A 14,413-nucleotide genomic window follows, 5' to 3' on the forward strand; every position below is an offset into this window, starting at 1 on the left:
GTATACAGTTAGAAGCTAAAGTCTTGATATCACTGTATCAGTCACAACAGCATTTCTGGTTTTATCTTGTTTTGTTTAGTTGCTTACCTCTAGGGTGATGATACCCGAAGTGATCATAAAGAAAAGAGTTTACTGAAGCCCCTATTGCCTTGGGTTTTTCCAATCGAATACACTTCCCTATCCTACACTTTGTTTTAAAAGTTTACAAGTTCACTTTTCGCACATAGTTTTTTAATTCATCTGGAGTCAGTTTCTGCTTCTGTGGGAGGTGGCAATCTAATTTTATTCTTTTCCATATGGACAGCTAATTGTCCCTGCATCAGTTATTAAATAGTCCGAAACAAGACATCAGGTGTGTTGGAAGAAATTTAGTGCAAGTTCCTCCAGACCTTTATAGATAACACTGTAACGTTAATGTGGCGACGTACATTTTAAAAACATGTAGGTAAACGGAAAGATATACCACGCTCTTGCATAGGAAGATAATTCCCTCCTGAATTAATCTAGAAAGTCAAAGCCTTCCGAATCAAATCCTGATGTGGGTTTTCCAAGGTGTACATGCAAGGATGAAGTAAAACAAAAAAAAAAAAGTTGGGAAATGAGGGGGAATCAGGGCAGGAGAATAAAACCAGACCAGAGGGCTCATGAGTTTGTCAGACGCGGGCCACACGTTTCCCTTCGAAATCTTTGGCAACCAATACACGGGGAAACACGATCCGTTTTTATCTAAAGGATTAAAAAAAAAAAAAAAAGCACATCGTTACCAGGTAAACACGATTGTTCCTGGGAGCGGTAGGAAGGCAGGGGCGGGTGGGGCGGGGGGTAGGTACAGCTAAGGGCACATGGTTTTTTGGGGGGGATAATAAAATGTTCCAAAATGTAGTTAAGGGTGGTGTCACGATTCTGAATCTCCGAAAAACCATCGAACCGCGCACTTTAAGGGGGTGAGTTGTGCAGCATGTGAATTACAGCTCGAGAAAGCTTTTTAAAAAAAAATAAAGGAGGAGCAAAGAGGAACACTCAGTAAGTCATTGTAGATGTGTGGGTGGGAGCCTTGTGGCTCCTGACAAGCCCCCCGGGATAAATTGGCCCTAAATCACGCATCAGGAACTGAGCTGGGGGGGGGGGGCAGCGGTTGGAGGGGGGGGGCAGATTTGCGGAAATGAGTTCTTACCTAAAAGTCTGTAAAAGCCTGGAGCATTTCCAAGAGTTGTGGCCCAGGATGGTGGGTTCTCATGGAGATAATTAATGGGCTGGCCAGATCTGGTCCAGGCCCTGGGAAAGCCATATCCTCTGCCTGTAGGAGAATACTTGCATTTTTGCTTAAAAAAAAATTTTTTTTATTTATTAAAAAAATGTTTTTAATGTTTATTTTTGAGAGAGAGAGACAGATGCAAGTGGGTTAGGGGCAGAGAGAGAGGGAGACGCAGAAACCGAAGGAGGCTCCAGGCTCCGAGCTGTCAGCACAGAGCCCCGACGCGGGGCTCGAACTCACGAGCCGCAAGATCGTGACCTGAGCCGAAGTCGGACGCTCAACTGACTGAGCCACCCAGGCGCCCCGAAAAAATTGTTTTTAATTGAGGTGTTGCAGGGAAGTATATAAATCATACGTGCACAGCATATTGGGTTTCATAAACAGCAATTCCATGGGACCAGCACCCAGGCGGGGAAATAGAAGATGCCAGACCCCCGGAAGTCTCCTTATACCTCCTGCTGGTCATTACCTTGGAGGAAAACTACTCTGACTTCCAATAGCATCAATCCTGGGGCCTGTTTTATTCTTCTACACAAGGAGCCCCACGGGATGTACTGTTTCCTCTGGCATCTTTCATTTCAACGGATCTACAGTACTTTTTAAAAAAAAAAAAAAAAAAAAAAAAACAACACTATTACTGGGGCACCTGGGCGGCTCATTCAGTGAAGCGTCTGACTCTTGACTTCGGCTCAGGTCGTGATCTCCAAGTTCGTGGGTTCAAACCCCACGCCGGGCTCTCCGCTGACAGCACGGAACCTGCTTGGGATTCTGTCTCCCTCTCTCTCTGTCCCTGCCCCGCTGGCTCTCTATCTCTGTCTTTCAGAAATAAATAAATAAATAAACATTTTAAAAAAACCAAAACCTTGGGGCGCCTGGGTGGCGCAGTCGGTTAAGCGTCCGACTTCAGCCAGGTCACGATCTCGCGGTCCGTGAGTTCGAGCCCCGCGTCGGGCTCTGGGCTGATGGCTCGGAGCCTGGAGCCTGTTTCCGATTCTGTGTCTCCCTCTCTCTCTGCCCCTCCCCGTTCATGCTCTGTCTCTCTCTGTCCCAAAAATTAAAAAAAAAAAAAAACGTAAAAAAACAAAACAAAAAAAAAAAAAAACAAAACCTTATTTTCTCTCCTTTATAGCTGAGGGTGAGGGGTGGGGAAGGAGGTGAGACGTGCCTGAAGGACGGATATTCTGCGGGATCCTGGTGTTGGTCCCATGACCCTGGTTCAGTCACATGATCCCAGTGGTGGTCATGGTGGAAAGTGCTGGGTCGGGGTATCTAACTGGACAGCCTGAGTCATGAGCCCGCAGGTGAAGCAGCGTAGGTGACCCCAAAGATGATCCCTGTTTGGGACACACGCTACAGGTGACCCGTGCTCCCTGACCCTCAGCCCGTCAGGCCTGTCCTTACAAGCTATCTCTGCAGGTTGCTATGTGAATAGTGCCCCCTGGAGTCGTGCAGCATGGTGGCCCAGGTGTCACAGTGCCTTCTGGAGGACAGGTCTGGACCGTCCAGGAAATCAGCGTCCAGGCAGCCTGGCATGAAGCTGGCCCGGGGGCCCGGTGCAGACCCTTCCCTAGTCTTCCTCGTGCCAGCTGTGAGGACTCCAGCATCATGTCCAGCTGCTGTCCCACCAGAGGGACAGGGCGTCTTGCCCGGCATTTCCTCCAGCTCGGTGGCATGCTAAGGGGCAGAATCAGCCCTGATCCCGAAGGCATGGGTGTAGAGACCACAGATTCAAAGACTCGCAGGTCCTTCGACGAAGCCCGACTAGCATGAGGTTCCAGGCAGCCACGCACGTGCTTTGGAAAATCAAGGGCGCCCTTTGCACAGAGGGGCTAGTGAGCCCCTCGAGTCTCCTGGAATGAGGGTTTCAGGAAAAGCAGTTGTGAAAGGCCGGGAGGTCCCCGGGGCAGCCTGAGGGGCCAGGCAGAGATAGCCAGGGGGACCCGAACCTCCTGGAGGGCGCTGTCGGCACCTGGGGAGAAGCAGAGGGGGGGGAGCCTGGACCCGCCATCCCTCCTGCCACTCACCAGCCCTGTGACCTCGAGCAAATGCTCACCCTTCTTGGGTCTCATTTGCTCAGCTGTGAAACGGGATTGATGATTATACTAGAACCCTGCTTGCACCCGGGTTGTAAGAACCGAATGCCTGGACAATTAAAGACAAGGAATCACAGAGAAGAGTGGGGATTTTACACGGAGGAAATCAGGTGGCTCAGTCGGTTAAGCGTCCGACTCTTTTTTTTTTTTAATGTTTTCATTTATTTTTTTTTAATTTTTTTTTTTAACGTTTATTTATTTTTGAGACAGAGAGAGCATGAACGGGGGAGGGTCAGAGAGAGGGAGACACAGAATCCGAAGCAGGCTCCAGGCTCTGAGCTGTCAGCACGGAGCCCGACGCGGGGCTCGAACTCATGAACCGTGAGATCATGACCTGAGCCGAAGTTGGCCGCTTAACCGACTGAGCCACCCAGGCGCCCCTGTTTTCATTTATTTTTGAGACAGAGAGACAGAGCATGAGCAGGGGAGGGGCAGAGAGAGAGGGAGACACAGAATCCGAAGCAGGCTCCAGGCTCTGAGCTGTCAGCACAGAGCCTGACACGGGGCTCGAACTCACGGACTGTGAGATCATGACCTAAGCTGAAGTCAGACACTTAACCCACTGAGCCACCCAGGTGCCCCTAAGCGTCCGACTCTTGATTTCCACTCAGGTCATGATCCCAGAGTCACGGATCGAAAGTTGAGTCGGATTCCGCGCTAAGCGTGGAGCCTGCTTGAGATTCTCTCTCTCTGCCCCTCTCCCCACTCGCTCACTCGCCCCCTCTCTCTCTCTCAAAAAATTAAACATGAAAATAGATAAATAAACTGAAAAAACCTAAAGCCACCATCAAAGTGAAAATCCACAAATACAAACTTACAGGTTTAAAACCAGGAAGTCGGGCTGAAAAGTCACCCTGAGCAACAGAGAGAAGTTAAGAGGTTTAAAATAATGGTAAAATAAAGTGACAAAATGAATGTGATTTAAGGTAGAAGATCAAAGCCTGAAGTCTGAGATTAAAAGATTAAACCCGTGAACCTTAAGATGTAAGAATTTAAGAAGCTCCAGACGACCACCCCTGAGACAGATTTCCCAGAGGACGGGACCGTGGATGAACCTACTCAGAGAACAAAGACACAGTTCATCTTCTGAACATGAAGATGTTACTTTAATTTTGTTATATATATTTTTTATTTTTTTAAGTTTATTTATTTATTTTGAAAGAGAGAGAGAGAAAGAACGAGCAGGAGAGGGGCAGAGAGAGAGAGGGGCACAGAGGATCTGAAGCAGGCTCTGTGGCTGGCTATATATATGTGGGCACATATTGTTTTCATTGCCTTTTTCTTTTTATTATTTTTTGATTATTATTTAAAAAAATGTTAACACTTATTTAATTTTGAGAGACAGAGACAGAGCATGAGCAGGAGTGGAGCAGAGAGAGTGGGAGACACAGAATCCGAAGCAGGCTCCAGGCTCTGAGCTGTCAGCACAGAGCCCGATGTGGGGCTCAAACCCACAAACCGCGAGATCATGACCTGAGCTGAAGTCGGACGCCTAACCAACTGAGCCACCCAGGTGCCCCTATATTTTTTTAAATTTTAAGCAGGCCTCATGCCCAGCACAGAGCCCAATACAGGGCTTGAACTCATGACCCCGAGATCAAGAGTCACACATTCCACTGTCTGAGCCAGACAGGTGCCCCAGGAAGCACTTTTTTTTTTTTTTTTTAAAGAGAGAGAGCGTGAGCTGGGGAAAGGGGCAGAGGGAGAGAGAGAGAGAGAGAGAGAGAGAGAGTCTTAAGCAGGCTCCATGCTCAGTGCACACGGGACTCAATCCCACAACCCTGAGATCATGACCTGAGCCGAAATCAAGAGTCAGACGTTCAGTTGAATGTGCCACCCAGGTGCTCTGAACATTTTTTTAATGGAGGGTGAGCCTGGCAATGTTTGGAGCTCAGGGAGTAGCAAAGAGGAGGGGCAACGTTGAAGATTTAGGGGTGTGTGTGTGGGGGGGGGGTGCATTGAGCATCTACGATGTTCCAGGCACTGGGCTAAAAGTTAGGGATACGAGGGAGCCCATTGTGGAGCCTGACCATGGAGAGACCCAGGTATTAAACGGGTTCCCTACAAGGATGTCCCCTCAGACAGAGATGCGTGCCGTGAGGGGGTGGGGGAAGGCAGGGGAGGAAAGGGTGTGGGTGTGCGTCACTTGCGATGGCTTCTCTGCGGGGAGGGGGGGGGGGGTCTGGGCCGGGATCTAAGTTTCCCGGTTATTTGCCCTGTCCCATGTTGCCTTCTGAATTTACTCTGGACCCCAAATTACAGTCTTAAGACATTTTTCAGCCACTCATGGGGAACAGGAGAGGGACCAGCGTGGGTGTCCAGAGCTGAGAATGGAGAGGGCCGAGTGGTGACAGTTTAAGACAGAGACTCCAGGCTCAGGAGCCAGCTCTATGGATGGGGGCAGTGCCTGGAGTCAGGAGGGCAAATCAGCCAGAAACCCTGCAGGGTCAGGGTCAGGGTCGATGGTGGGGAGTGGGCGCAGGGGTGGGGTGGGAGGAGCACTGTGAGGGGAGCGGGGAGATTTCAAGTCCTGGCCTCTTGGGGTCCTGGTGATAGAAGGAACATCCATCCTCCCCCTACTGTCCCAGATGGACACTCATAGGGAGGCCAGAACCACGTCTGGGAGGCCACATCTGCCTCGAGGCAGAGAACTCTAGGGTCAGGAGCTGAGACATCTGGGTCCCCAGGTGGGGCTGGCTTGTGAACTTGGCCCCGAGCCTTCAGGGCTCTGGATTTCAGTCGTCCCTCCCATCCACGGATGCGGATTGAGAGAGCCGAGCGCGACACCTGGTGGTGAGCTGGCAGCATTACAGGCAAGAGGGCTGGATGGGTCCCCGTGGAGTCAGGGGTCCAGGCGTCACCGAGAGCAAAGAGGCAAAGTGGGACGAGAGAGGCCCTGTTCTTGAGACCACTCCCTAGCATGTGACAGACCCTGGGCTGGGAGGAAGGGATGTGGCATTTGATTGTCATAACAAGCCGGTGCAATGTATTCCATTGTCCTGGTCATATTGGAGATGGGAAAGCAGGGGCTCAGGGAGTTTAGGGGCTCTGGTGAGGTCGTAAAACAGCTAAGCGGCTGGGCTGGAATTCAAACCCGGACGGTCTCATTCTTTTTTTTTTTAATCTTTATTTATTTTTGAGGGGGCAGGGGGCAACACAGGAAAGGAACTGAGAGAGGGAGACACAGAATCCAAAGCAGGCTGCAGGCCCCGAGCTGTCAGCACAGAGCCTAACGCGGGGCTCGAACTCATGAACCGTGAGATCAGGACCCGAGCCGAAGTCAGACACTTAAATGACTGAGCCATCCAGGCGCCCCCAGATGGTCTCATTCTTAAGCCTTTTCAGGTTCCTTTCCTAGCTCGAGGGGCCAGTGCTGTGAGCATCGGGTGGGGTGTCGAAGGGACCCCTGGTCCCCACTGCCACCCACAGTGGCTCAACCCCCACCAGAACACTGCTGCTCGAGTTCTGAATCTTCCCAAAGCGGGACCCAGGGCCGCACCTGATCCCATCCCAGGAGGAGTGACCCAGGGAAGGATGCTCCCCCACACCCCTGCCACCTGCAAATTGCTGACATTTCCCTCCGCGATCCCCCATGCCTGGGGATTACACTCCCCACTTTACAGATGAGGAAACTGAGGCTGGGGGTTGCCCAAGGTCACAGGTGGGTTAATGCCTGAGTCAGGGGCTCAAGCCGCAGTATGGTGCTGTCTCTTGATGACAAATGTTAGCTCTCAGGCACTGTTAGGCAATTCATGCCCATCAGAAACATAAAAGGGGACTCCAGTCGAGGGTGATAAGAGAGAGTCAGAGGAGAATTGCTTTGGATAATTCTTTGGGGGGGGGGCTGTCCGGAAGGGTTTTGTTTTTTTTTAATGTCTATTTACTTTTGAGAGAAAGAGAGACAGAGCGCAAGCAGGGCAGGGGCAGAGAGAGAGGGAGACACAGAATCTGAAGCAGGCTCCAGGTTCTGAGCTGGCAGCCCAGAGCCTGATGTGGGGCTCGAACTCACGGACTGTGATATCATGACCTGAGATAAAGTCGGACGCTTGACTGAGCCACCCAGGCGCCCCAGGAGAAGGGAATTTAGTAGCAACCCTGACCTCTACCAGTAGCGCAACCTCCCAAATGATGGACATTTTTGTGACCACCAAAAATGTCTTGAGACTGGCCAAATGTCCCCTTAAGGGAAAACTTACATTAGGTTGAGAACCACTGGCTTGAACAAGTTGCCCTTGGGATTATATCCTGTGAGTCCTGCTTGGCTCTTTGTCTCTGGCATTCTGCAAATTCAATGTAACGTGCCTCGGTGTGGATTTCTTTTTTATTTATAAAATAAATAAAACTCGGGATTCTTTGCATTTCATATCTTTCACCAATTCTGGAAATTTCTCATCTGTGTGTTCTTTAAATGACGTCCCTCTACAGGGTGTCGGTTTAAGTGTCCGACTTCAGCTCAGGTCGTAATCTTGTGGTTTGTGAATGAATTTGAGCCCTGTGTCTGGCTCTGGGCTGACCCCCTCAGAACCTGGAGCCTGCTTTGGAGTCTGTGTCCCCCCCCCTCTCTCTCTGCCCCTCCCCTGCTTGTACTCTCTCTCTCAAAAATGAACATTAAAAAATTTAAAAAATATATTTTGGGGTGCCTGGCTGGCTCAGTCAGTGGAGCATGTGACTTGACCTTCAGGTTGTGGGTTTGAGTCCCACATTGGGTGGGACTTCCTTCCTTCCTTTCTTAAGTTTACTTATTAATTTTGAGAGGGGAGTGAGGGACATGGAGGGAGAGAGAGAATCCCAAGCTGTCAGTGTCAAGGCCGATACATGCACAGTAAGATCATGACCAGAGCCAAAATCAAGAGTCAGGTGCTAGCTTAATTGAGCCACCCAGGCGTCCCTAGTCCTTATTTCTTAGGGAGTTGTAGCTCAGTCATTTTTGACTTTTGACAGGCATCTTGGTTCCAATTTTCCACCTTGCAAAGCTTTGTCCGCTGAGCCCCTTGTGGCCATAAAATCCCAAGCCTCGGGGTTTCCAGCACTGGCAAATGCCCTGGGGCAGCTGCCGCTTACAAGGGGCTTAACCACTCTCCGTGGCAGACATTTGTTTTGGGCCCTCGAGGATTTCCCGTACTTGCCTGCAGGCTCAGCTATAGGCTCAGAAGCATGTGGGTTGTATGTATTTCATCCGGCACATTCCATCAGGAGAAATTATATCAAGAGGAATTTTTTTTTTTTTTTTTTTAAATGACGTTTAGCCGGCTTTACGGCCAGAAACAGATCTCACCGTGTCTTCCAGCGCGTTCGTGACTTCTCTGGATTCTGCGGGCAGATTGTGTTCAGAGTTTGGTTCTTTGGCTCTGACTCTCCCCAGCAGCTGCTCCCTTGCCTTTCTTTGCTCTACCCTGGGGAGCTTTCCTTTCTCTTTCCTGCCTCACTGGTCTGGGAAGTGCGGACAGTCAGAAGCAGGGCTCTGTACGCAAGGGTTTGGTCCAAGCTGCGATTCCCAGCTGGAGTGTGGGTGGGAGCCTCGTCCTCAGTGGGACCCTCAGGATGTGCCTCTGCTCCGCCTCCTGGGGGCTGTCGTTGGGTTCACCGCCTCCCCCTCCCTGTCCCCGCCCCCCCCCCCCCCCCCCCAGCCCCAGCCCCAGGCAGCTTCTCAAGGCTTGAGTCAGGGACTCGGGGGCTTGGTTGATGGCGACAGGCCGTCCAGACTCTGCCGTCAGTTTGTCCATCCTATTTTATTAATAATGTTCTTAACAACATTCATCTCTTCCCATGTCTTCATGGGTAGAGTACACAGTATTTCTCATCCTGGCTGAGCATCAAGAGAGGAATGGATAAAGACAAATACTGTATGATCTCACTTATATGTGGAATAAAAATTTAAAAAAGACCTCATACATGTAGAGAACAGATGGGTGGTTGCCAGAGGTGGGGCGGGCGCAGTTTGCAGGGTGGGTGAAATGGCCGAAGGGGGTCAAAGGTACAAACTCCCAGTTATAAGACACGTTTTTTAAAAAATTTTTTTAACATTTATTTATTTTTGAGACAGAGAGAGAGCATGAACAGGGGAGGGTCAGAGAAAGAGGGAGACAAAGAATCCGAAACAGGCTCCCGGCTCTGAGCTTTCAGCACAGAGCCCGACGCGGGGCTCGAACCCACGGACCATGAGATCATGACCCGAGCTGAAGTCAGGCGCTTAACCGACTGAGCCACCCAGGTGCCCCAAGACAAATTTTTTTAGTGTTCTTCTTACTTTTGAGAGAGAGGAGACAGAGTGCAAGTGGGGGAGGGGCAGAGAGAGACAGAGAGAGGGAAAGAGAGGGAGAGAGGGAGACCCAGAATCTGAAGCAGGCTCCAGGCTCCGAGCTGTCAGCACAGAGCCCGACACGGGGCTCGAACCCATAGACCGCGAGATCATGACCTGAGCCGAAGTCAGACGCTTAATCGACGGAGCCACCCAGGCGCCCCATTCTGGGGTCTCACTTAGATCCCACAGTGTGTGAGAATGGTTTTATTTTCTGTATGTCACAGATGAGGAAACTGAGGCTCAGGGAAGAAGAGCAGGGGGTCCTGGTCCACACAGTCAGAGGGTGGCAGCTGGGCTGGATGTCAAGGATGTCCTGACAAGGGTGCCTGTGCTCATTCCAGAGGGGTGCTGAGAACCCCCACCCCCACCCCGAACACACACGCAGGGTCAAGGCCACCCTCCAGGCCTTCCGCTTTGCACACACCCTCCCAAAGCCCCCACCCCCCATCCCTGGAGCCTTCTGTCCTTGAGGCTGTGAGCCCCTGAGGACGGGACATCTCCCCTTCCTCACCAGCCCCTCAAGGAGTTCTCTCACCCCGGCGCAGGCGTCTTCTATCCGGCACCTCTTGGGGGCTCCTTCCGTGAGATTCGGGCCCTCTGCCCTCTGGCCTCGTGTCCCCCGCACCCTCAGCGCTGGTGACAGTAAGACTTGTGCTCCAGCCTTGCCCCGGGCCTCTCCCTGAGCCACCAGGTCCCCTAATCTCTCTGACACTCCCTGCCTGCTCCCCTCTTCTTTCCTCCCTGCACCCAGCACCTTCTTCTTCCCAGCAGGTAACACGGGGTCACCCTGACTGCTGGCTCAGGAGCCTTGAATGGGCAGGGGCTTCCGGTCTTTTCTGACCACAGGCCCCCAGCATGCAGTTTGCACTGAAGTCTGAACTGGTCAAAGAAACACTACCCCCCCCCCACCCCCCACAACACTACCGGCCCCCATCAGCAAGAGTGATGCATTTAGGGCCCTTAGTCTCAGTCGGTGATGGGGCCTGGGCGGGGGGCAGGGGGAGGCAATGGAAAGGAACCAGAAATCACAGCGGTGTCCGAGAAGCCTGGAGAGGAAAGAATCCTGTTTGCAGGAGCTCTCTGAATCTCAAAATGCCGGGCTGGTAAGGTCGGTTCCGGAAGGACAGAGCCCATTAACATCTGAGGCCCCAGAGCTCCCCATTTGTTCCCACCCCCTCCCCAGACCCATTCTGCACCCCCTCTCTCCGGGCTCTGTGCGCCCAGGGACTGGCCTCTCCCCCTCCAACAGGCTGCCTTGCCTGGGCTCCCGGTTGGGTTCCTCACCCTCCAGATCCTGCTCGCCTAGATCGCACCGCCTGGGGTGGGGTCCCCTCCACAGCTGCAGCTTTTGGTTTCACTCACAGCTCCTTTACTTTGCCCCTGTGGGGTGGCAGTGGTGCCCTGTGGGTTCCCTTAGCCGTGGCCACACCTGCACACACGGCCCCTTCCTTAAGCCCTTCACCCGAGGACTTCCTCCCCCTGCTTCCTCCCACTGTGCTGATGCAGCGCTCGGGAGACCGCACGACGCTTCCAGACTCAGCTGTCAACCTCGATAGCCTCATTCGGTCTCCCAGGGAGGCAACGTCTACTGCAAAACCTGTAAAATGACCACAGAGCTTGCAAAACCTCGACTGTTCATTTGATCTCTAGAAAGCTTGCTGCAGGAGATAGAATTTGCTCACTAAGGTTAAATGTTCTCCCCGAACTCACTGAACTCGTGTTCGTCATTTTGCATGTCAGGGGTTTTTTGTTCTTTTCCTTCTGGGCCCAGTCATACTTCCGGCAGATTCAAATCCAGACCCCCAGCCCTGCCCGGCCGCCTTGCCGCGCCTCCCGTCCCGCTGACCTATCTCTCGGGCTCGTCCCTGCTGGGTTCCTGCTCTTTGGACAAGGCCAGGTGCAGTCTCCCGGACTTCTTAATGCCAGGCCCTCTGAGGCCCCCATCAGTCATTCACAACTGAGTAGGAATTAGTTGGCAGCTAATGGGACTATCGACTCCTGGCATGCACTGGGGCGCCCACAGAGAAAAGCAGACAACGAAGGCCCCAGACCTCAGTCACAAGCTTTATTGTCTCGAGCACAGACTCGCCACACTTCAACAATTCCACTTTGGGGAGGGCAAGGGTGCGGGAGGGCTTGGGGACGGGGCACGGCTGAGCCCACACCTGACAGGCGGAGACGCTCGCGGCCAAGTGGCTTCTTTGCCACCTGCCAGCCGCCTTGGGGGCTCAACCCCTCCTGGTGTGGGCCTTTGGCTGTTAGTAGACTAATCAGTGCCTCCCGTAGGAGGGGCGAGCTGCCAGATTTTGCTGGAAAGAGTAGTATTTGACTCTGGGTTAGGCCACTAAAGCATCGCTTCTAGACTGTTGTTAATAAAACCGCATGCGAGAGCTACCAGAAGCCAGTGGGGAGGTGGGGGGCTGATGGGACGAACTGGCTGCCCCCCCCAGGATGGGCTGAGTTTGGGCAAGGATGGGAGCCACACGCATCTGTGCCTGGGAGCACCCAAAGGCCACCAAGGTTGTTCCCAGGGCACAGTCTGCGTACCCATCCTGGCGCATTTTGGGAACACCACGATGGGCCATCAGGTTTCCCTTGCGAGCCTCTGGCAGGGGAGGGCCCCGAACGAAAACCCTCCCTGAGCTGCGGGAGGTGGAGGCAGGCCCAAAGCGGTACCCTGCGGGCCCTCCAGCTCTAGAGGTTTTTCTGAACTGGCTTTTCCCGCTACACACAGGTCTGGAGTAACTCAGCTGGACTCGGGGGGCAGAGGAGAGAGGCGGCTAGATTTTTCTCGTCATCAACATCCCTTGGGCTCTTTCCTTGGCTATAGGAGACGGGCTTACAAAGCTCTGGACAGGTGCCTGGTAAGAAAGGGGGCTGTTGGTACGTGTGCATTCCGATGCACGTGTGTGGCACACGCATCCCTGAACGCTCACCCACCTACGTATACCTGGGCGTGTGGGCACGCAGCCAGGTGGCAGCAACGTTTGCAATGTCCGTGGGCGCGGGCCTGCCAGACCTGGTGCTCGGTCCCAAGAGCGTGTGTCCTGTGCACCCCAGCGTGTGCGTCCTGAGCGCGGCTGACTGCAAATGCCCCACCCCACCCCCCACGACTGCGTGTGCACGCCTGCTCCCTCCGTGCGTGTGCCAAGGGTCAGGGGGTGCATGTGGCGCAGCCTGCGTGGGCGTGTCCGCAGGGCACAGGCCCAGATTTGGAGCGTCTGGTCAACCCAGGAGACACGTTCCAGACCAGTCCAAACGCCCTGTGGCCACCCTGCCCCCGCTCCAAGCCAGGTCCGTGGTGGGGGATGGGGAGAGGGGCTTCTGAACTTTCCTAATACTGTGGCTCCTGGCCCTGGTGGCTACCCTCTGGCCAGCAGCTTGGAGCTGTGTATGTGAGATGGTGTTGGAGGCTGGGGGGAGAAGGACCTTGCCCCCAACACCTTGAACCCGGGCCTCACTGGGCAGACGGGCCGACGGGTCTCGGACCACTGTTTGAAGAAGGCTCAGCCTGTGGGGGCAAGAAGCCTGGGGACTGCGTAGGCCCGGAAGTGGCTGCAGAAAAGGGGGTCCCCACCTGGCTCCTGAGGCCTGGCCTGCCTTCCTTGGTGCCTAGCTGGGCCCCCTCTGACCCTTTCCCAGGACGATGGCTCTCTGGGGTCTCAGGGGAACCCGGGAGAAGAAGGAGAAGAAAGGGAGGGCAGGGACACACCTGGGGTGCCAAGATGGTCCTCAGGGCAGCTCGAGAGGGGCCTGGCCGGATCACCTCAGCCTCCCCAAACTCCAGAAACTGCCGGGGCGTCCAGGGTGTCCAGGCTGAAGGTCCCGGGGTCCAGGCCAGGACTGTACCGCTCGCTGTGGAAGGTGGCGCTTGAGGGAGCCTCCCGGTCCGGCAGGGGGGTCGGGGTGGGGGATTGTCCGCGGCAGTGGGCACGTTATCGTTACAAACACTGTTCTTGTCTCCAAAGTGACAGTCCTGGCCCCTGCCTGGAGGGGGCGCCGCCGGGGCAGGCCGGAGGGGCTCTGCTGCGGACTCGGCTGCTCCACGGTGTCCCTCAGGGTCAGTGCTTCTCCTGGGGGGAGCAAGGCCTTGATCAGCAAGCGTGTCTCAGATAGTGAAGGGAGTGGGGTGGGCTGTTTGAGAGCCCACTTGTGCCAGGTAGCGGGGACAGCACATGCAAAGGCCCCGGGGCAGGAAAAGCCACTCTGCGGTGTCTGGGGTGTAGTGAGGCAGGAGGTAGGGTGGGAGCAGTTTAGGGGAAGGGGTGAGAGCAGCTGGGTCTCACGAAGGGCACCGAGTGCCCGTGTACACAAAAATGTGGCCAACGTGGCACAAAATAGACCGTGGAAAGGACACTTGTTGACTTTTGAGAGCAGGAACAGGGTGGCAGAGGGTCGTCTGTCGGACCTCAGCTGGGAATGTGCACGTCAGGTGACTCGAATTTTTCTCCCCTCTGCACGTGTCCGTGAATGACCACACAAGTGCCGTGAGTATTGATTCTGGGGTCACAAATTTTATGGAGGAGGTAGGTTTGCAAGTAAGGAATCTGTGAATAATGAGGACCGACTGGGTATGCACACACACACACACACACACACACACACAGAGGAAAGTTCAAGAAGGATATCATTTAAAAATGTCAACCTTGGTCACCTCTGGGTAGGAGGACTATCTTCTTTACCTATTTTGGGTCTTTCCCCCCACCAAACGTTTCCTAATAGACATGTTTTAACTTTTATTATAAAAGTCCTTAAAAAAAGAGA

At 53.5% G+C, this 14,413-nt stretch overlaps 1 protein-coding gene across 3 annotated transcripts in view; it reads right to left on the reverse strand.

Annotated features, from left to right (window-relative positions):
- Window positions 1-11,700: 11,700 nt before the first annotated feature.
- CLIP2 (CAP-Gly domain containing linker protein 2) overlaps window positions 11,701-14,413 on the reverse strand; it is a 74,365-nt gene continuing 71,652 nt past the window's right edge. For all 3 annotated transcript variants that reach the window (XM_053894217.1, XM_053894216.1, XM_053894218.1), the window contains one exon: window positions 11,701-13,722. In XM_053894217.1, coding sequence (XP_053750192.1) covers window positions 13,711-13,722 — 12 coding nt within the window. In that variant the 3' untranslated portion in view covers window positions 11,701-13,710. The remainder of the gene's footprint in view (window positions 13,723-14,413) is intronic.

This window comes from Panthera pardus, unplaced genomic scaffold (assembly GCF_024362965.1).
Source record: "Panthera pardus isolate Hobbes unplaced genomic scaffold, ASM2436296v1 HiC_scaffold_4, whole genome shotgun sequence".
NCBI classification, from domain to species: Eukaryota; Metazoa; Chordata; class Mammalia; order Carnivora; family Felidae; genus Panthera; species Panthera pardus.